The sequence below is a fragment of the Cornus florida genome, unplaced genomic scaffold (assembly GCF_030987335.1).
Source record: "Cornus florida cultivar Cherokee Brave unplaced genomic scaffold, ASM3098733v1 CherokeeBrave_3.0.0_Hap2_Chr11, whole genome shotgun sequence".
Classification (NCBI taxonomy): Eukaryota; Viridiplantae; Streptophyta; class Magnoliopsida; order Cornales; family Cornaceae; genus Cornus; species Cornus florida.
In genome coordinates this window covers 89,602,260-89,625,193 of record NW_026775581.1, presented here as the reverse complement: position 1 = coordinate 89,625,193, position 22,934 = coordinate 89,602,260, and the positions used below count along the sequence as shown (strand labels likewise).

At 34.1% G+C, this 22,934-nt stretch overlaps 2 protein-coding genes across 3 annotated transcripts; both read right to left on the bottom strand.

Annotated features, from left to right (window-relative positions):
* Positions 1-2,096: 2,096 nt before the first annotated feature.
* Positions 2,097-8,654, bottom strand: LOC132283739 (E3 ubiquitin ligase PARAQUAT TOLERANCE 3-like). Of its 2 annotated transcripts, XM_059785749.1 has the most exons (13): positions 7,798-8,654; positions 7,585-7,693; positions 7,305-7,386; positions 6,925-7,190; positions 6,731-6,810; positions 6,393-6,452; positions 6,123-6,279; positions 5,872-6,020; positions 4,961-5,425; positions 4,669-4,710; positions 4,261-4,507; positions 3,706-3,781; positions 2,097-2,636 (listed from the first exon to the last, which is right to left on the bottom strand). In XM_059785749.1, the coding sequence occupies exons 1-13, from the start codon at positions 7,973-7,975 to the stop codon at positions 2,274-2,276; spliced, it is 2,274 nt and encodes a 757-aa protein (XP_059641732.1). In that variant the 5' UTR covers positions 7,976-8,654; the 3' UTR covers positions 2,097-2,273. The 2 variants fall into 2 exon arrangements, with proteins under 2 accessions (XP_059641732.1, XP_059641733.1); XM_059785750.1 differs by lacking the exon at positions 7,798-8,654 and having other exon boundaries at positions 7,602-7,666.
* Positions 8,655-10,310: 1,656 nt separating this feature from the next.
* On the bottom strand, positions 10,311-21,264 carry LOC132282807 (uncharacterized). Its single transcript, XM_059784598.1, has 10 exons — positions 21,077-21,264; positions 18,187-18,246; positions 18,017-18,056; positions 17,257-17,435; positions 17,067-17,105; positions 16,592-16,678; positions 16,410-16,470; positions 14,192-14,316; positions 10,904-10,995; positions 10,311-10,673 (listed from the first exon to the last, which is right to left on the bottom strand). The coding sequence occupies exons 1-10, from the start codon at positions 21,122-21,124 to the stop codon at positions 10,559-10,561; spliced, it is 846 nt and encodes a 281-aa protein (XP_059640581.1). The 5' UTR covers positions 21,125-21,264; the 3' UTR covers positions 10,311-10,558.
* Positions 21,265-22,934: the final 1,670 nt, after the last annotated feature.

Below are 22,934 nucleotides of genomic sequence, written 5' to 3'. Positions count from 1 at the left end.
AATCCACAGCAGGTGTTTCATCAAAGCATTAATTTTTTATTTTTTTTCAACACCAATACACCCTCCAAGTGGCAAAATAACATAATTTTATCATTCATATAAGTCCTAAAATTTGCTTAAAATCATATCAAAGAATCAACCCATAGTTTTATTAATATTAATAAGAATCAACTCATACTAGAAAAATAAACCCACCTTGTCTAGTCTGGCGTCAGTGACAACGAGATCAAAATCAGTACCCTGACAATTGCTTGGATTCAAATATTTTCCTTTCAAATTAAAAACTGATAGGTAAGAATCATCGATTGAAATTGACCCATAATCCTTTGCACTTTTGAATTTGTAATACACTACTCTTATTTATTTGCATCATCTCTCTTACAATAACAAATTTATCTTTGATCAACGATCTCACCATCAATGCAGAGAATTAGCACATTTACCTCTCAAAATAAACAGTGAGGTCAAATAGGGAGATGACCTATATATTCACTTCTTTTCACGGTACTAATGAGAGTTTGATATCCTTACCTTATAATCTAACAATTCTTGTCATAAAAAATATATGTGTGCGCGTGTGGACCTCTTTCCTCAGTTTTAATCATCACATTCAGATCCTTCTCTCTTTCATACGGGCTTTTCTCCTTACTGGACTCCTAGAGACTGCAATTGGGTGGCCCACATCATTAGCAAACGGGCCCTCCAAATTAATTTGCACTGCTCAACCTGGCCCAGCTGGCTTGTCCAATCTGTAATTGTTTACCTTTTCATATTTCTGTGTTCCTCGTTCTCGGAGAAAAAAAAATGGTTATGTGAAGCAGTCTTTTAGTTTTTGTTTTTTCACCTAGTTAGACATATCCGGTTGCTTTTGGACAATTAAAAAAAAAAATCTAATTCGACAGTAGGAGAAAAGTTGAAAGAAACGATTTATTTTTATTTTTTACTTTTATATATTAGTTTTAATTAAAATCCTTTGAGATATATATATATATATATATATATGGTACTATAGTAGATGATTTGAATTTCTTAGGTGCAAGAGTCGACTAGGGCTTAGATAACATTGCTCTGGTTAATATATTATGTAGGAATGGTTTGTCAATTATCATGGAGATAGTTTATAACATCAAAAGGTCAAAAAAAAAAAAAAAAAATCACAAAATTTTCATGACCGTTTTGACTTGAAAAGAACCATTTACAAGTATAATAGAAGAAACATCAATACACACTAATTTTGCTAGCGATGCATGCTGTTTTACGATCAAATTTCATCGATACACACTAATTTTGCTAGAGATTGTGGTCTCGCGGTTCCTAATGGGGTGTTACCGCAGATGTTGTGATGATCAGCTCCGATTGTTTGTGAGATAGTACTCTACTCCATCAAGAGAAAAATAAAAAAAGAAACCAATCGAGTTAGACTCAACTAGTTTGAAATTTAACATTTAAATTTAAGTTTCGGGCGCGATTATTACTATTCTGGACTTTAAATAATTTACTTGCCATTGCATTTGAGAGCATGAAAGTGGAGATGAGGATTTCAAATCGGAGAAAAACGATTTTATACTTTGAACCTAAATTTTAAGTCGGGTCATTAAGAAGCTCATTTACCGCCAAGAATTTTAGCCTATTAAAAAAAGGTGAAAAAAAAAAAATTTATGGAAGGGGTAATAAAATAAAGAAGTCCATCCCGAACAAAACTGATAATAATAATAAAATAAAGAAGCCCATTTCAAATCAAATTGGACTCAATTCGTAAGGGCTCGTCAATACAAGCTCACGTAGACTCGCTTTTATAAAATTGTACATACACACTGTTTGGTTCCTCAAGTCACGTTTTAGTAGAGTGTACTTACAAGTAAATTTGATAAGTCAATTAAATGAAAATGTTTCATTGGTAATTTTTTGAACACGAGTTCAACCAAAGTCTAAATCGTACTTGAGTTTTTAAAATGTCACAATTTGGATGCGAGCCGGAGATGAGCCCATATACGAGCGAGACCGAATAGTCTAAAGCTTGACCGGGGGGAGAGAAAGATTTGGCAAACCAACTTCAAGCAAGAATAAAGAGAATAAAGATTTGAATATAACTTGAATATTATTAGATACACTTCGGCTAACAAAGGTTCTCTCCCCTACTATCACGGGGCATTTCATAAACAATAGAACTTGAAATTTGAATACAGAGAGAGTGAAGTGATATTGTACGTATTCTAAATGTGTGTGTTTTCTATATCAACCTCCAATGGCATCAATCTCTTCTCCTATCATTTTTACTCCCTCCACGAGCGTCTTCTCTTGAAATGCCGGTCATCATCACTACTCGAACCATAATCTACAGCACCAAAATCACCACTCTTCCTGTGATGATGATGACGATCTTCGTGACAGATGACATTTTTAGTTGCCCTGTGATGGTCCGACAAGAGCTTTCGTTTCTTGGAGATCAAAGCTTCTTCCTTTGCAAAGCTGATGTTGGAGAAGACCCTAACCGTCTGTTGCTTTCGGTGGTCTGCTCTTCCTATTTTGGCACTTGATTTGGGTGGCGTTGCCGATGGAGGTGGTCTCGCACTTCCTAGCGGGGTGTTACGGCAGCGGCTATAATGATCAGCTCCAGTTGTTTGTGAGATAGTGCTCTACACCATTAAAAAAAAAAAATCAATCGAGTTAGACTCAACTATGTTGAAATTTAACATTTAAATTTAAGTTTCGTGCGCTCACAAACTCATATATAGATTATTACTACTCTGGACTTTAAATAATTTACTTGCCATTGCATTTCAAAGTATGAAAGTGGCAATGAGGATTTCGAATCGGAGAACAACGATTTTCTACTTCAATTCATCTTCAAAACACCAATTCCGTAGTATTAAAATTTGAAATATTTTTATTTAAAATTTTGCTTAAATAATTCGATCAATTTATTGATTTTATGAATATCTACGCAAAAAAGCACTCAGTTTAGTGAAAAGACTGTTGTATATTAGCGAACAAAGAAACCACCCATGGAACACATCAAATCGAAGAATGCAGGGCGATTTTCTTGGCCACACCCAGAGCGTTTGTTTCGTGTTTTTTTTTTTTTTAGTAATGCAAGATTTTGTTATTAAAAGAAAGGTTAACATTATTAGACAATATTCTTGTATCCAAACGTATCTAATAGTCAGTCCTTCAAAACATTTACAACATATAAATCTAAAAACTAGAACATTATGTAGGAGAGAAAATAGGAAAGAATCAAAGTAATTTGTGCAGTAACAGTTGCAATGGAGAGGCCGAAGTGGCATCAACAAACTGATAAAGTTGTGCAATCCTAATTGAGTTGTAAATTCTTGTATATTCAGCCCTACTTAAACTCCATTTCTCTGCAGCTAAATTTGGAAAATAATAATAATAATAAATTGCAGAAGAATTGAACTGGCTGTTATAAAATTACAGGGTCTAAGCTCTTTTCATGGAGCATGAAGCCAGGAAAATAAAAAAAAACAATTTTAAATGAATATTGGAATACATCCAATCCCGAATTAGGAATGATACAATATTCTTCTTCCATTTATTATGGAGGAGTAGGCAAGTATTCTAATGCCGAATTGTCATTCGGCCAAATAGTTCCTGCCAATATTTGCTTCTAACCATGAACCTTTATCTGCTCAGAATACATGTATAAAGAGAAGAGAGGGAAATTTGAGAAACAAAAGGACATACAGGTTTTGATTTCAATGAGGGAACATCAGGATGGCTGCTCACTTCCCTATTGAATTCCCGATCTCTGGACGGATCCCTGAAGAAAGAAGAAGGAATAGAATTTATAATCAAACAAAATGAGTATAACAGTGATTCGCTTGTACAAAGCATAAGATTTTTAAGTTACAAAAAAACTAAAACCATAAATAAGTAACAAGAAGCAAATGGAGCTGGAAACACATGAATAAGAACGCTAAATCCACTTCCACAAAAAATGGAACTACACAAGTTCATGGTTTTTAGTTCAAATATATATAGATATATATTTGAGTTGGTTTTTCCTTTTTCAAATAGACTTGTGTCAACTATAATAACCACCCTAAACCACAGTTGACTTGGCAGTAATCACAGTATGCCGCCAATTACAGACAAAGCTCAGTGCTGTGTCCTATCACTTGGCCTACTATATGAAAGGGAAGGGAAGACAATCTTAAGGTATAACTAATGGTCTAGCGCTCTTTCAAGAAAAGAGAGCACAAATAACTATGATAGAAGGAAAAAAACAATGAAGCATACCTTTGAGGTGGGACAAGAGGCAACATATAACCATGTGCTCCAAATGAATCTGGAGGTAAGACACCCCAGAATGGAACGTCGAAAGGATTAAACCCATAGCCCATAGAATCAAAAGTGCAAGGGGCAACACAGCCTTCCATTCCAGCTTGCATGCCAGTCCAGTATGGATTATAATAGGCGGAATGGTCAAACATCATATAGTTCTCAACAGCAAGATCTTGAGAGGTTCCCCACTGCATCTCCGCAGCTGCAAAACACCAAAGACTTGAATGTAATGATGTCCAATCACCAAGACCAGAAAACCTCACACCATTTGAACGTATTATATTTTCCCAAAAAAAAGACATTCAGAAAGAACCTAACTATTAATGAAGTCTCAAGAGGTATCGAAAAAAATCACAAACGTACCATTAAAAGGTAAGCAAGTTTTCTTCTTTTTCTTTTTATTCCCTGAAAAATGAAAGCAAAATATAAGAAGTTGCATGTGAAAACAGGATTATTTCTTGTAATGTCTCTTGTGCAAAGTCCAATTTGGCATGCAAGTACCACATTGGACTCCCTATGGAAAAACGACATAAAACCAGGGAACAATATGCTTTGAAATTTTCAGTATCTAAGGAACAGATACTTAAAAGCATTTTATGACAAAGCCGGAATCTGTAATCAGCTATAAAGGATCACAAGTATCAAACAAGTTTACCTGCCTCACCGGAAACTGGCTTCTGATGCACTTCCCCGTCAGCCGATGGGGTGCTCCCCTTTGATCCTGATTCCCTCGCAGTAATAGACTCAGGCATGGCTTTAGAAACATCTGTGACTCTTACAGCCCTCCCTTCCTCCAAAATTTGCTGCAGTACACTAACAGTTGTGCTCTTCTCTGCAGTTTCCTTAATATTTGGAGTTTCCTCATTTTGAGTCGGTGACACTTTCTCTGCCTTTGAGGCCGACAGCACAGGGGACGGAATCTTAGGCTGTGGACAGAATGCAGGCTTCATATCTGAAATACAACCTCGAGCACTGCCAGAATTTTCTGTACTGCTGTTATTGGATTCCAAATAACGGTTGATAGTAACCCTGAGTGTTTTATTGGGCAAAAGATCATCTGCAAGTATATTTGTGGTCCCACAGACACACGTTGATTTGGAAATGATGCGATCTCTTATACCTGAAGAGAAAAATCTAGTCATCAGAATTTGACCGAACACTACAAATGAGCCAACTAACAGCAAAGATTACAACAAATAAACAGGTAAGGTAAAAAATCCTCATGGTAGTCAACCATGAATTCACCCGAAGAACAAGAAGAAAAGAATGCAAGGCACCCAGTAAGTTCTAATCAACTATAACGGATAAGACCACTGAAGGATCAAGCACAAACATTTGCATTGCATACATATTTTAGAGATAAACAAGAAACACCATATAGTAACTACTAAATGTGCCATTACAAAAGAGAACATCCAAATAGTTAGAATAAAAATTTAAAACTATAGGGAACTGCAGACATATCAATTTGCACAATCAGAACCCAAAGTATCATTTATGGAAAATATAATAGTATTAAACCTTACATTTATCACAAATTTTCTATATAATAGTATTAAACCTTACATTTATCACAAAAGCTTTTGAAGCAACACTTGCTCGTCAACGCAGCATCTTTCATTACTTCTTTGCACAGTGGACAGTGAAGTTCTGGTGGAAGATTGACAATAGAACGAGAGGAAGGCAGCCCCTCAATTTCTTTTTCAAAAATAACCCTGTACAATATACAATTATTAAAACTTTTCTGAGCCAAAAGCGAGTCTTTATAACAATAAAGAAGAAACAAGACCGGTAGCAAAAGAAAGAGATCAGCTTACTCATTTGGCTTCAAAACAGCAACAGCACCACTTGGTAATGCATATGAACCATCTGGGGTTTCCATTAACATAGACCTTGGAATACCAGTAGGAGGTCTCACTCTTTTGATATCAAAATTAGGATCACCATTGGTAGGGCAGTGCTGAATAAAATGCCCTGAATAAAAAAATAAAAAAATAAAAAATAAAAAATCATTTTTGTTGGACTTCCTAATATGGTATATTTTCACTACATAGTCAAATTCAAAACCAGGAAAAACATTTTCGTACCAGGCTCCTTGCATCTGTGACATATGTAGCCTTGAGGAGGTGTTTTCAGCTCCAACACTCCTTAAAAAGTAAAGCACAATTTTAGTATTGAATGCATAATAATTAACTAAAATATTAACATGAAAGTATAATAGCAAAGATTTATAACTAAACAAAAATCCTAGATTTGATTTAATGGCTGTTCCATCAACACAACCAAAAAAAGAAACCACCTCGAGAAAATCAAAACACCAGTAGAACAGCAAAGGCAATAGAGAAGAACATTGAGAATTATCTTGTTATACATATTACATCATAAATAGAAGATTTACATAAAGAGACATGTAAAAGAAAATCACCAGAACTATGTCCACCCCTCATTCTTCTGCCCATATCCCGTCCAAAACCCCTGCCAGGACCAAAGCCATTGGAAGCTTGACTGAAAAATCAGAAGAAATACAACATGTAAGATTCTAAAGTAGACCGTCATCAATGACAAAAAACATTTCATCACAATATGTGGTACAACAACAAAAGCAAGAAATTAACTCACTGCTGCCAATCCAAGGCAGGAGTATCAACTAAAGCCTTGATCTTTTTGTCCTCATCAGCATCACTAAGAGGGGGAGCATCCTGAAAAGGGTTGTTGCACTGAACAAGCGGAAGAGAGGGAGCATCCTGAATTGGGTTGCTGCACTGAACAAGCGGAAGAGGGGGAGCATCCTGAATTGGGTTGCTGCACTGAACAAGTGGAACTGGCTGGACCTCAGGAATAGTATATAAGTCATCTCCAAAATCATACCATTCTGAATTGTCAGGCTACAAAAACCCAAAAGTGAATAAATTATTATGCTCAGACAACACAAGAAACACTGAATTCCATAAAACAAAGCATCATCCATGCAGATAACCAATATAGCAACTTAGACTTACACATCTTATGACAGATGAATCAGTCCCCACAAAGTTACTCTTTACTGATGGAGCATCCTCAGATTTATTTTCCATCTTTGGCCTGTAGGACACAACACACATTCCAAAATCAGCCAAGCACTCACAATTTGTCTTAAAATGAAGGGGGCAAGACATAGAGGGGGCTTTTTCAATCTTAAAGCACCACCAAAGAGAGAAGAACAAAACAATATTCAACTCACAGTGCATCTTAAATAAAACCCAATTTAACCAATACAAATGAAAAGGAATGAGATGGTACCCTTCTGGTTCAATAACCTTTTTGATAACAATGGGTTTGCAAGGTCTAGGAACTCGACGAATTAATACAGAGGTACGTTCCGGAATCAACAATGCTTCATCAGTAAAATCTGAAATCACAAAATAGATAAATCAATCCATAAAAACTGCCCAAAAGGCATGTTCCCCTAGTCCTAACCAATCAGCAATACAAACCCCTAAACCTTAACTGTACCTTCGCTAGTAAGAGGGTCAGTAACTCTGAGATCAAAATCAGTGCCCCTGAACAATTGCTTGGATTCACATATTTTTGCTTTCAAATTAAAAATTGATATGTAAGCCTCATCGATTGAAATTGAGTCGTAATCTTTTGCACTCTTGAACTTGTAATACACTGCTCTATTTATTTGCATTTTTCGAGAAAAAGAACAAACAATGCCCTAAAATTTAGAGGCCAATAAATTCAATAATCGAGTACAATGTTTGAATTACAATGTTTGAATTACAAATTAAGCGTAACTGAAAGGTCCGATCCTTTCAGTGAGAAATCAATGCGTAGTAAAGATTATATTCACAGATTAAAGAGAATTCAATCTAATAAACTCCGCACGAAGATGAATATCACAACTCACGAATCCGTCCGTAAGCTTCACGAACCAATCTTTCCTTCTTCCTTCCGAAGGCACTTTTCTTTCTTTCTTTCGAAGGCACACAATTCTCTGTGAAAATAGGAATTGGAGGAATTGGGTAGGTATATGGTAGGTATATATAGGAGACCGACTCTGTGTTTAGGGTTAGGGGTCCGCACCAGGAAGATGAATATCTCTCGTTCAGAAGCCGAATCGCAACAATAACCGATTCACGAATCCGTCCGTCAACACGAAGCTTCACGAACCAATCTTGCTTTCTTCCTTCCGAAGACACTTTCTTTCTTCCTTCCGAAGGCACACAAATCTCTGTGAAAATAGGAATGGGAGGAATTGAAGGGATTGGGTAGGTATATATAGGAGACCGAGTCTGTGCTTAGGGTTGGTTACATGTTTGTGTTGCCTTATTCAGGGGTGTAACTAATTTAGGATTACACGATCTAGTGGCGTGTTGTTTTTCTTCAATTGAATTGTACAAAGTAATTTTTTTTTTTTTTTTTTTTTTTTTTTTCTACTTCTTAACATTTTTATTTTTGCAATTATGTATTTGCACTTTATTAATTTAAAAAAAAAAAAATTCAAATGGTGGGGTATTTTTGCACTTATGTATTTGCACTTTATATATGTGTGTGCCCGCGCGTATGACTTGATTTTTATTTGCATTTGTATATGTATTAATTCAACGAGTGGGTATTTTTGCACTTAATGGTGTATGTTCCTGATTAAGTCCCTCTTCCTCCTAGTTTGTTGGGTTTTAAATGGGATTTTTGATTCTTATATTTGTCAACTACATAATTTCTTATACTACCATAAGTCTTAAGACTAGGTTTTGTTAGAAGGTAAAATGTTTTCCTTGTAAAATATTGTAAAAAAAAAATAAATAAATAAATTTTTATTTAAAATGTTCTTTTTATTTTTCAGTGTTTGGCAACTCTCCGTAAAACATTTTCTAAATCAACTTTTGTGTACAATTCACTCTCTCTTTCTTAAGTATTCTTCACCAATAAGACATAATACATTTTCATTAACTCTCTCTCTACCTTCCCTCCATCTTCTTTTCGATACTCTCTCTATACCAAAACATGTTATCGACCCAAATTTATTCCTTGACCAACTCAAATTTGTGACCCTCTTTTTATTTCCTCTTTTTATCTCTCCTCTCTAAATGTATACATATAGAAAGAGAATACTGAATATTAAGATTAGTTATTAGAGGGACATAGGGGTTCATGACTTACGGAAATATTTTTGGTAAATTATTTTTAATCATTTGGAAGTAAAATAATTTATATGAAAATTAATTTTTTAACTATGAAATCTTCCAAACACCCAAAAAAAAATGAGAAAAATAATTTCTGAAAAATATTTTACAAGCCTTAATGCATAACACTTTAGCAAATTACTTTTTAGTAACACTTTAGCAACTTACTTTTTAGTAACTTTTTGTTGCTGGTGTGGCTTGAGATGCTGCCATTGCTTCCTGAGATTTAGCATTTAGCTTGGCATGAGCTGAAAATAGAACTTGTGTAGGACACCAGTCTGGTGCCGGTTTACGTAGCAGTGCTCGTGTGAGTTCATTATCCATCGAGTCTTGACCCACCAAGTCCCATGACCAAACTGGGGATCACAACCTTCACTTTATTGAAATATATCATCTATGGAGAAACTTTTTTAATGCAAATTTAAACACACACATATATATGTAGTATACATTTTGGAGTAAAATTCTAGAAATCCCAAGTTAGCTGCAGAACAAACTAAAAACATAAAAGAATCAATAGACAAATTAATGAATTTTGTTGCACCAATTACTGGTAACCATACAATATACTTCTAAGGCAAGAAGAAAAAAATAGATAAATGAAAAATGGCAACTTTTTTAGGGTTCCCACGCACATTCAATAAATTTTCCCTTTATGAGGCACTTGGTAACGGGTCAAATATAACATGTTCCGACCCTTTCCCTTATCAATGACCAAATAAGACTAAAATGCAATGATCAAATAAGACTAAAATGTGAAAGGCAAATAATTAGACATTTTTTATTTATTTATTTATTTATTCAATTTCCGAAAAAAAAATAAATAAATGACATTAACAGTATAGCAAATGAGAAGCCTCACGCGATCAGGGCTTTGATTGAATGGTACATTAAGATGAAAAAACTTGAGATGTGTTTACAATTTCAACACAATAAACATTTCCAATGATACCAAAAACCCTGTGCTTCTATTTAATTCAAGTATATTTAATATTATAGAAAGCTGCAACAGAACAACTGAACAACAAGAGGAGGCTGTGATCGGCTCTATAGGTGTTAAAACAAAAAAAAAGATAAAAAAAAAAAAATCATACATCGGTCAAGATTAACGATGACACGATCACAACATAAGCTAGAAAGAAGAATATGGCTATCTGAATGAAAAACTTTGGATTTTCCCTCATGTTTGGAGATGTAACCGCCCTGCAAACCAGAAAGCAATTTCGTTATCAAACCTCGGAGAAAATGATACCTATGCATTACACACATACACATATATAGAGAGAGAGGGTCGAATTTGATTGAAATAACTCTGTACCGTTCAGGTAGCAAGAACAAATCAAGTATCAAATCCCTCCCGGCAACCCCAAAAAAAAATAAATAAATAAATAAATGAAGAAGAAAAGAAAAAGTAAAAGAAAGAAACAAATTACCTAGCAATGCGTTGAGATAGCCTTTGGAAGGGCAAGCTCTGAATGAAGACAATGCCCGGTCCTGTTAAAACAGCTGTTACGAGATTGTCACCCTGCAATTTCACATCCACATTGATTGACACCAGGTTTTTTAGAATTGAACTTTTTAACAAAAAGAATGACTAGAAAAAAGATAATAATAACAAAAGAAAAGAAAAAGAATTTGCCCGTGTACTCATTCTCTAAACTCCATGAGTAACTCCACTGGTATATAAAACAGGAGATCACCATCAAAATGGTTTAAATATATGAAGAATAAACCTATAACAACAGTGATCACCAGAAACTGAAGGACTTGCATGGTTTAAATATATGGAGAATAAACCTATGACAACAGTGATCACCAGAAACTGAAGGACTTGCATGGAAGAGAGGAATGTTGAAAGAACATGGATAAAGCATAAACAGATAGAAACCTAATATTTGAGCTTACAATTTTTAAGTAGCAAGAACTGTTGAGTGGATTCCTATGACGGAAAATATTTTAGAGTGGGCAAGGTAACCTAGCGGTATCAGCCTCTTACTTCCCAAAGGAAGGTCGAGGGTTCAAGCCTCCATGGAGGCATGCGTGTGTGAGTACCAACAATTGCAACCCAAGGGTTTTTATGCAACCCAAGTGTGCGCCATATCACTTGGGCGTGGGCTACGTCCCAAGTCACATGATCCTCATAGAAGGGGTATTGCCCTTAGCGAGCTCAAATCGACACTTCGAAAACAAATCTTTCTCCAATCATCAAATTCACTTTTGTAAATCCAAGAACTCATTTTGCGAATCTGCATATTCTAGATGGTTTTCTCCCAACCACGTGTCTCACTTATTACACCAACGAATTTAGATGAGCCTTGTACAAAATAAAACTTGCTAGAAAGTTGTACAAATAGAATTGAAAGTTGAAACTACAACATTGATAGAGCGCTCCTACATCCTTGACATATTCTCAATCACTTTATAATAATTATTTTTGTATCTTTTATCTACTAGGGATGCGTTATAATTACAAGAGCTATCTTTACAAGTTCTTGACATTTATATACTAGTCCAAATAGTGTTAAATGTGTATATATAAAATATATTTATCTATATATTCGATAGACACTTGTTACATTCACTTTGTTTACCTAAGATAAGATGTTGATACTTTTAGTGTAATGTATGGAATATATGAGTCTATGACAAAGGTGGAGCATTTCTATTGGATCAAAACCACATTTGTAGGCTGACAATTTCTCTGGATAGGTCGAACTATTGGTGCAAGAGGGAAAGACTCGTCGCTTCTACATCGAAGATGAACTCTTGTTGACAAGAGGGGGTCGAATCTATGTTCTCGGGCAGGAGATATAAGAAAAGAGTCGCTTAGAGAGTGTGTAGAGTGTTCTAAGTGCTTCAAACTACTTGATTCTTTGGCATTTCGAAGACAGAAAGCTGTCGAATGATGAATAAGATTTGACACCCTATATTCCTTGAAGAAATTAAAATAAACATATATATTTCTATGTCTATGTTTGTTTAAAAATAAAAATACATTATAACATTTATATAGTTTAAAAAATTATTAGAATATGTTATATATCTCCTAACATTAAAAAAGTACATTACTAACCATATCTTGCCAAAATGAAGTGTCTACTATAAAACATAAACCCATTTTCTCACGCTTATTAAGTTTTTATAGTTTTACCAAGCAACGTGCCCTAACAATTGAATGAAAAAATGGAAGTGTTATGATGCGTATTCCTATTATGTAAACATTTATAGTAGCATACAAATGTACAACTCTACCACTCTGAGCAAATTTTTGTTATGCCACTCTCATGCTTCACCCCCACATTTCTCCCCACTCTGTTAGCCTCAAGCTAGGCCTGTTTAGGGGCCATTTTTGTACCTTCAAAAATAAAAATCGAAACTCACAAAATAAAAAGAAAATTTTGACTTTGAACTAACAATGATTCAAGCTAAGGGAATTGCAATATGAGAATTTCCCAATTATTTTTTGTAATAAAAAAGTTCCATCAATTCATAACCCTTTGAACGAAACTTGATGATAGACATGAGGGACCCCACAAACTTTTATAATAAAAAATTACTTGACAAGAACCTCGAGCTTGCCACGTGCCACCTCAAAACTCTCATATTGGATTGATGACTTTGGCATGTCAATCTTAGTTACCTTTATCCTCGCACCACTAGCCTTTGTGCTTCAGGGATCTGGTTCCTCGAAACGGGGAGCCAAGAGAGCCAAAACAAGTACATAAACCTCCACGAACCCATTCTTACCCCAATTATAGCAAAACCTCTTTTCCATCACCAACATCAGAGTCCATCCATTAATTAACCCTTCACTGTACATCAACTCCAATGAAGCTTTCACACCAATTCCTCAACACCTTAAATACCTCTGGACTAAGAAGCACAAGTACAGGCAGACAAAGCGACATGGCAATTCCTAAAGGAGTTGCACTAAAACAGTGGTGATAAACAGAAAATTGCAGTTCTTAACACGTCTTTCTCCTAAGACAAACCCTTTAACACAGTCAAATATTCAACACCTTTATAAGTTTTGTGCAATCTTTGCAGTTCTTAACATGACTCTCTCTTAAGAAAGAACATTGAAAATATGCGTCTCATTTTCATTTGTTTGGCCCATAAATTCTTGATATATATGACGCAGATATGTTCGATATGAAGAGAAAATGTGATATTTTTAGGAAAATACAGGTTCCTGAGAGAAGGTAAACAGAAAAAAGATTGAGGTCACTAGACACAATATAAGGAGGAAAGATGTTTGGTAGTTTCATTATATAGACAAAAAGAATGAAAATCTCTTCTGCTTCTTTTCTCAGTTGCCAGCTGATACAAATACAAAGTTACCAAGATACATAAGTTAGATCATCATTAACATCATCATTGCCTTGATCCCAACTGAATGGGATCTGCCACATTAATATACTTCTTTCACTCTTTAATATTACAACTCATATCTCTTGTCATAACTAATTTCATAAATCATATCACTAGAAATATTTGGAAACTGATCAGAACCTATGCAACTATCAAGGACTGGTGTAAAATGAAGGAAATTTAATCAGTCAAGACTCACTAATTTCAAGTAATATTCAAAATTAGAATCACTAGCTACATATTTTTAACATTAGGATCAAAAAATATATACGGAGCAAATAAGAAAATAACAGTAAGAAAAATGAAATTAAAGAAAGGAAAAAAAAATAACAATAACAGAAACAACTTACCCCGAAGACCACCCTTCTAACAGGACCATTATATTTAACTTGTACATTGACTGTTGCTGACATGGCAACAACGCAAGACATATCAACAGCAAGTACTTCATCCACATCAAGATTTTTCTGTACAACTAATAGCAAATAAAAAGCCCCAATGGAGCTTCCACAATCAGTCCAGCAAGGATTAAAAATATCAATTTACATTTTAACAGAATTTGTATAGCTGAATTAAGATTCATTTGATATCGGAAAAACTCAGGGAGTTCCAAAGAAGACATTCTTAATTTTAGCATAAACTGCAATAAAAATCCTATTTTTAGAAGTCTATAAGATCCCGCATGAACTGAATTAAAAAAACACTGCAGAAACACTTTGGATGGCAGATCATACTCCATAGAGGATGAATATCCTATGATTAGCTAGAAAGCAAAAAGCAAAGCATTGCCATTACCAACTTTTCCTTTTCTTTCCCTTTCGGGCAACTTCTCATAATATATTATGCAAATATTATATTACAAGAATAAAAGAGTAGATTGTCCCTTTGTGTCCCCGGATCTGTGTAGGTGGAAGTCAACTTCGCGGAAGATTAATTGTTAGGATAGTACTATTTCCAAAACATCTTATGATGTTCCTAGAGAAATTTAAAGCATATCTGCATGTCAATTATTCAGGACGTACCAAAATATGCTGTGGCTGTAACATTACCTACTTGAAAAATCTTGAGGTTCGTCACCACAAAATGTTTTTAGTGCAGGTCTAAGTAATACCTATTCGTTAATGAATAAATAAATAAAAAGTAGAGAGCTGACTGAGAATAATTGGTAGAGAACAGTGGCAGCAGCATTTTAAAGTGTATAGAAGGTGTGGCGAGCATGGCTCTAAGGCTCAAGGTTTAATTTGGCACGTGCTAGATGAAGTAAGGTCCACTTGGAGTCCTGCATAATTGGGGAAATTTGGTCAAATTGCATAATTATGGGCTTGCATCAATTATGATCAAATTGCATCAGTCAGTAGTAATTACTTTTATTATGCTAGAGTCAAATATTGATTACCTCACCAATGGGTTAGTGGCCTAGCGGTATCAAACCCCTACTTCCCAAAGGGAGGTCGTGGGTTCAAGCCTCGGCAAAGGCATGTGTGTGTGAGTACCAACTAAGAAAATATATATATATATATATATATATATATTGATTACCTCAATTACAGGATGGTTACTTTTATTATATTATAGAGTCAACTTTTAATTACCACAATTATGGGGTAATCTCAAGGTCATAAGATGCTATAAGAAGGGTATGATGTAAACTTCGTGAGGCAGTGAATGAATGAATAAAAAATATCCTTGAGATTTCTTTGTGAGTGATTCATAAATTCTGAGGGTGTGAGGCCTTCTCTAGGTGTGATACCTAGGCCCTGTTGGAGTGATTCCAATAGGTAGCTCAATTCTATTTCTTTTCCCTTTGCTTTTCTACAATTTTACTATCAAACCTCCAAATTTCACCCCTAGTTCTTTTAACTTTCAGCCTTTGAATTCCATATGTCTTTATCTATTTAAGGCTGCTCTTGTATTCTACATCAATAATCCACTGAAAAATAAAAGTATCTGACTTTAATAGAGTAACACTCATGTAGACATGAGATTTCCTTGTTTTTCACCTTACGCATGAAGATCCTTCACAAAAGAAGTGTAAATGTCCCAAGATTTGAAGACAGATCAAATTCTCGGTCTCTTTAGTTTGCATCTTAAGATTCTTAACAATTTTTGTTATAGATCGAAATAGAACTTCCTAACAAAATGATCAACGGAAAGAAAGAAATCTAGCAAACAACAGAATTAAGACTTTAGGTTAAAGTAATAAATAATACATCCATGTGCTAGCTCTTTGAATCCAGATACTATGGCATGCCTCAAAAAACTAATGCACCATGTTAGACAGAATTAAGTTTTCACTTACTTTGGGATTACATTCATTATTAATTAAGGGTTTGCTTCCTATAAATATATTGCAAAATAAATCCAAAAAGTTAATAAATAAGGCCCAGCATTACTAAACAAGCACAACCTCTGCTCACACAAGACACGTCACATAGTAAAACCCATAACTCAAAAGGCCAGGTCATGTTTTGTCCTAGTTGCATTCCCCTAAATATTTAGGCAAAACCTAACCTCTTGAAATCCAACATAAGTGCTTTATGAGACTGATAGTGACTGAGAGAAGCATACCAGATCCACCAGCAGCTATGAATGCAAGCCCTTGGCCAGATATCTTCTGCCTCAAATATCCCTGCAAATAACATCAGCATGCCCATCAAAGTGATAAGCAGTGAGGTAAGTATGCATAATCAAAAGAAGTGCTAGAAATTAAGCAAAAAGACAGCAAGTTAAAAGCAGATCCATTATCTCACTTCAGCACCAGCAACAACATTACGTGCCCTCTGATCAACTGTATTATTGACTTTCACATCATTGATAGAGCAAAGGAATGCATCTGGCTACAAAATAATATTAACAGAGTAACATAAGTATCCAGTAAAACCAAAGGCATTGTAGCCTAATGGTACTTCCTCACCTTCCAAAGTAGAAGGTCGAGGGTTCAAGTCCCCAAAGGGACAAAGTGGGTGTGTGAGCGTGTTTCTTGCCAATAAAAAATAAAAATAAAAAGGTATCCAGCAGACTATGATGAAAAAAATTAAGAGAGACGAGATGAATACAGCATTTCCAGAAGACATCCTATATTGCACACTGCAACATGCCAGGGTATGGGAAAAGGAATTCAGATTTGTGTGTGTGTGTGTGTTTTTTTGTGTGTGTGTTTTTTTGTGTGTGTGTGTGTGGGGGGGGGGGGAACAATAGTGCAAATAGACCAAAAATAAGCAATACCTGGCATAAAATCTCACCGCCAAACATTGCCAAATCAATCTACAAAAAAAAAATTTGTCAAGCAGACGTATATAAGGATAATGGCTAGTAATATTCATTGTAAGCGTAGGATCACAATTCCCGGGTAACATGTAAACTTAGAATAAACAAGATAAATGCCCTATGTACTGAAATTTGGCATGAAACGAACCGGGAGAATTCTTGCAAGGGAAGGTGCCGCAATGCCGACAAAACCATCACTTGAACCAGTATTGAGAAGAACTATGCTACTCAGACTCTTGCCGAAAAGCCACTGCCACATACCGGCTTCATTTTCAGGAACATAAACATTTTCCATCTGGACAGACCCAGACATGTAGCACATGGAACCTACATATCATTCAAACAACAGTCACCACATGATTATCTTGAAAACAGAAAATTTTATAATGGTTTATAGTGTAAAAATCCCAAATAAGATATCAGTTAGTAGAACAACAAATACGGTCTATTCAAAACTTGTGTTCTAATGTGTCAAAGTGTCCTGTGTTGTTCAAGTACAATCATCGAATACAAGGCAGACACAGATTTGCGAAGAACAATCAATAATACAGAATAAACAATTTGATACATAGTGTGGACCAGACAAGACGAATAGCTGAAAGAAACCAATAAATGTTATCCAAAAGACCAAATATAATTTTCATGTTATTGGCAGTATAGCATTCCTCAATCCCATTTGATATTTTAATCTCTTTGTACAAGACAATGAAAACTCATGCCACATATAGTGCGCCATTGGCATCAATAACTAAACTAAAACTTTGAGGCATTTAGATATTTTTTTTTTTTTTCTTTTTTAAAAAAGGGACCATGTCACTATTGCGCAGATGTGCTTGCAACTCAAAACTGAAAATTAACACAGGATAACATCATGCAAACTGTGAAAAAATTAATTCCAGGTAACTTACCAGGCTTAGCAATAATCTTTTCCTGTGGCTTCAACATAATCTGATAATGTGATCAAATTTGTTAAGAGAAAAAAAAAAACTTCCAAATAAAAGGCAAGACTTTATCTTCCAAATATATATAAAAAATAAAAAATAAAAAAAACTTATGGGGATAATTTTATTATAAATACCTGAACTATCTGAGCTTCACCACCCAAAATCTGAAAAGGTGTTACAGCATCTTGTGGACTCTACAATCCATTATCCCCATGATATTAGCAAGGGCACATAAAAATAATCAAGGACGAAAAAACTTACTAGCTCTTTTTATAATTCTTTTACAAAGAAAAAATAAACTTCAAGAAAATCAACCAAAAATAGGAAAATTTTGTATGGAGACTTTCTACAGACTACAAAATGTATAATTGGTGAGCCTAAACCTCAGGTCAATTATGTGAGGCATATTGTCAATCACTGTAGCAACAACTAGCTCTTACAACATTCATTATTGCATTTCATATTAAAATGTGAATAATTTTTTTCCATCTTCATTATGAAGTGAGCGCGAGAAAAATATAATTTTTAAGATGAATCATCAAGACAAAAGATTGCATATTGATTTGTATTAGTCCTAACTAAATTTTCTATATACATCAACATATATAACTATATATGTGTATATAAGCCAGATAGTATTCTAAATTCATTATGGTGAGAATTCAAACTCGTGGTGGAAGTGCGAAGAACCTTAGTGGAACTTTTTAGTGGGACATAAGGAGAATGACCACAGTTATAGCACTTTTAAACATTTTACTAGGATATCAGTCTGCTACACTACTCCAGCTTCAGTTCTGTTTCACTTTAAGCACCAATACTTCATCTAAAAATAATAAATTAAATACATGAATTAATTATATTCATCAATGAAGTCAACTTATTCATTGCACGATTTTTATGATAGGATTGCTCTTTTAGAACAACACTTCAGAATAACCTATTTATAGTTCACTCTACTGGAACTAAATATACTTTTGCTCAGTAGCCATCCTACTCTATTCTAGTTCTCTTTTTCATCAATACAATTTCAAACAACTTTCAAAACTTTTTCTAGATCTCTTTTTCATCAATACAATTTCAAACAACTTTTAAAAATATGGAGAAATACTTTAAACGCCAAAGACCTAAAAATTAGTATAACTAAAACATAATATGTGGAATGTAAATTTGATAAAGTAGTAGAAGATGACAATATAAATATTACACTCAAGATTATATAGTTACTCAAAATAACTATTTTCATTATTTAGGGTCAATATATTAAAAGAGACAATAGAGTGGTTATTAGATTAGTTATATTTGATGGAGTAAAGTGTTGGGGTTGAAAAAGAAACAACAAAAGCAATCATGCAGCGGAAATGGAGAATGTTACTATGAATGATGGGAATGACTAGAAGAGATGAGATTAATAATAAATGAGTGAGGAAAAAAACTACGAATAACACATGTTAATGATAAAATTAGAGGAAGTAGAGGAGGAAGAGTTGCTTGCTACAAAGGTAAGCGACATAGGGCCAACCAAAACTTATGGGATGAAGTAATTCAAAATGATTTTAAAATTTTTTTAATATTAGAGGAGAATGGTTGCATAACAGGAAATAATGGAAAAACCAGAATTCATATGGCTGCCGCTGATCCATCCATACACACACACCCACACCCACACACACACACCAAAAAAAATGAGATATTTGAGAGAATTGTGGATAATGCCTCAATGGCTAGTTTCAAATGGTACAAAATTACAATTCTACCCCATTTTGCTCTAAAAGAAGAATCTATATGGGTCCTCACCATGTAAAGATGAATTTCATGAATTATTTTAAATTTGTCAGTAATTTTGTCCACAAATTATAAACAATGCAGTGAAATGTAATTAATGTTGTTTAAAATTTATTTGACAAATACGGATATAGCCCTAACTTTCACAATTGCGTGCATGGAATCAATGTATTTCAATTTTATCTTCGCATTGGAATCAATTTTCATATTTCCCACTCACGAAATAGTAAATATCTTTCCAATTTCCATATTTTACTCATTGCAAGAATAGCTCTCCATATTTTTCTTTTCTTTTTTTTAAGAAAAATATATATTTATGAAATCTAGAAAAATCTAACAATATATCTCAGTACTTCGACACCTTATATATATATATATATATATATATATATATATATATTAATTTTAGAACATCTCTTATTGTCTTTTCTCTTAACTATTTCATGCCTAAACAAAATATCTCCTCCTCCCCATTTTGTACTCTCTTTTCTTTGCAATAAATTTTAATTTCTCATTAAAAAGTCATTATTCAGTGTTGATCTTATTAATTCAAGATGTTTTGATAGGAGGAATGGAGTTGAGGCCACAAAAGTGGTTGCCCTCAAGACCACTAAAAGGCCATGCTTATTTTGACTTTTAAGTAGATGATTCAGTACACAAGTAATTAATTGAGCTTCACTCAAAAAAAAAAAGGGGAAAAAAAAGAAAGCAACTGTTGTTTTTTGAAGGTTCATGTGCAAATTGTTGTGTGTTTGTCCACGCACACCTCAAACCTTCAACTATTACTGATTAATCCTTGCTATCCCTCCATAAGCCTGCAAAGTAACAATGCCTTACATTCCACACAAGCCCATATTTTCCACAAACTATTGCGGAAAACGCTTGTAATGACATAAGAAATTGGGTTACCTAAATTACAATTGCAATGTTATATCGTCATATCAGCTAAGTGGAATTTGTGTTCTCTTGCGTCCCAACAGCTAAATAAAAACACATATATATGTATACATACATATGAATTTTAGTTCCTCTTTTCTCCAAATTTAATACATAAAGATACATACAAACATGCATATACTCATATATATATATATATATATATATATATATATATATATATATATATATATATATATCAAAATACGTGCATATATATGATAATGAAGATGAAACTGTGCGGATTAATCACTAAAATCAAACAAAAAAAACCTTGAAATTGAAAGCAAATTCGAATTGTAGTACCTGATAAACGTATGGTTGGAAAGGTGTAGAAAAGAAAGGAGCGGCCATGGTGTAAAGAGAGAATCAATTGGAACGGAGATCGAAGAACAATGATTTCAAGACATCAGAGAGATCTGAGCTCGATAATTTCAGATCGCAGGACTACGAAATTCAAATTAGTCAGGAATTGTCGAATGGTTTTGTTTTTATTTTACAAGGGTTTTGGTTCTCCTGATTCAATTGAATTCCAAAAATGCCTTTGATTGCATTGTTTAATTTCTTTTAAGCCTCTGCTGCTTTTTAGCTACAGCATATACTGTGTTGCCATTTCTAAATGGCAATATCGTCATTTGAGAAATAAAAAGTTGCAATTATATGCTGTGCCGGTTAGCTAACGAGTACGGGGCAGCATTGCGCTGAGTGGCGTTATGTTATTGATGTGGCGTTATGTTATTGGATAACACGTTGCCCTCTACGTGGCTAAAGCTTTGAAAATTACTTACTTAGTTCGTTGCCACGACGTCGTATGACTCATATCTTTATCGATATTGTTACACAAGTGGACCGCGGTAATAAAAAATAAAATGATAATGCTGTTTAAAAAAAAAAATCAAATCCAGAATGTTAGTTGAGGTATTTCTCTCTCTTTGATGTATTGAAATCTTCGATTAAACAGTTAGGTTTAAGAATTATTAATTTGTTTATAATTTTAGTTTAACTATTCAGTAATTGTTTAAATTTGATTTGTTCATTTTGATTTACTTTTTAGAACCAAATAAGCTTTTAAAAAGAAAATTAATTTATACACTTCTTACCTCTCTTTTTTGCGGTGGCTATTGCGCCTTGTCTAGTTTACGGTTTAGAGTTTTTGTGGCGGAATTGAGGCGGGTTTGGTTAAACTCTACTTTAAAACGGGTTTGTAATTATTATACCATTCTCGCTCTTACTTCAAAACAAATTTGGAATTGTTATACCATCCCGCCTTTATTTCAGTAAATAAAATACCGGTATTCTGTTTGATTGAGGGGTGCGGTGGGAGCGGGTCGAGTTATGTCACTTTTATTATGTAGGAAAAAATATATATATAGCTTAAAGTGCTCAAATTGGATAGATAAAAAAGTTGATTCAACTTTTAAATTACTAAATAGTAAATATTAATATATTAATAGACACTTCCAACAACAAAGTAATTAGAGTTTTAAAAATAGTCCAGAGAATGGTCCAAGCCCAGTCACTGATAGAGAGGTTCTCTCCCCATGTGGTTCCTATTTATAATGGGGTCAAGGTGAAAGGGACTCTCATTCGATGGAGCTTCTCTTTCTTATTCTTAAGCAAGTCTCCCAGAGCGAATTACATAATAAAAATTCTGTTTGAAAATTTAGTAGATCACACGTATTAGTTAAAGTTTTATGCATTCTTTCTTTTGATCAAATTATAGTAATAATTTTGACAGTTTCTTATAATTTGATTTTATGGTATTTTGAGCTGATTTTTTTTTATTAGATCACATTTATATTGATACATTATTTTCTTTACTGAAAATATGTTAATTCAAAAGAGACCTCGTGAGGAGGGGAAGGTGTCTTCTGTTGAATGGAGGGATAGTAGAAAAGATGGATGAAATAACATATTTGTTTTGTTTGGACAGGGAATGAGAGATTTTATATATATTTTTAGTACCATACAAGTGATTTTTAAAGTAAACAAAGACTAAAATTGATATTACATATTTGTAGAGTAACTTTTTTTCCCTTCTTCTGTAGGGATGGTAACGGAACGGAGTTGGCTAAATCCTACTATGTTTCGTTAGAAAATTCGTCATACCAATTTTATCCTTACTCCGAGACGGGTTTTTAATTGGTGTATCATCCCTGATCCT

What these genes read in the sequence shown, in the direction of transcription:
- LOC132282807 (XM_059784598.1), bottom strand. Translation starts at nt 21,124, where the DNA reads ATGGCCGCTCCTTTCTTTTCTACACCTTTCCAACCATACGTTTATCAG. An exon ending in AAAGATTATTGCTAAGCCTG is followed by an intron (nt 17,436 to 18,016) that starts GTAAGTTACCTG and finishes AATGATATGTAG; the next exon opens with GTTCCATGTGCTACATGTCT. An exon ending in CATAGCTGCTGGTGGATCTG is followed by an intron (nt 14,317 to 16,409) that starts GTATGCTTCTCT and finishes ATTTGCTATTAG; the next exon opens with TTGTACAGAAAAATCTTGAT.
- LOC132283739 (XM_059785749.1), bottom strand. Translation starts at nt 7,975, where the DNA reads ATGCAAATAAATAGAGCAGTGTATTACAAGTTCAAGAGTGCAAAAGAT. An exon ending in CCTGCCTTGGATTGGCAGCA is followed by an intron (nt 6,811 to 6,924) that starts GTGAGTTAATTT and finishes CTGATTTTTCAG; the next exon opens with TCAAGCTTCCAATGGCTTTG. An exon ending in CCTCATTGAAATCAAAACCT is followed by an intron (nt 2,637 to 3,705) that starts GTATGTCCTTTT and finishes TTAATGGTGTAG; the next exon opens with AGCACTATCTCACAAACAAC.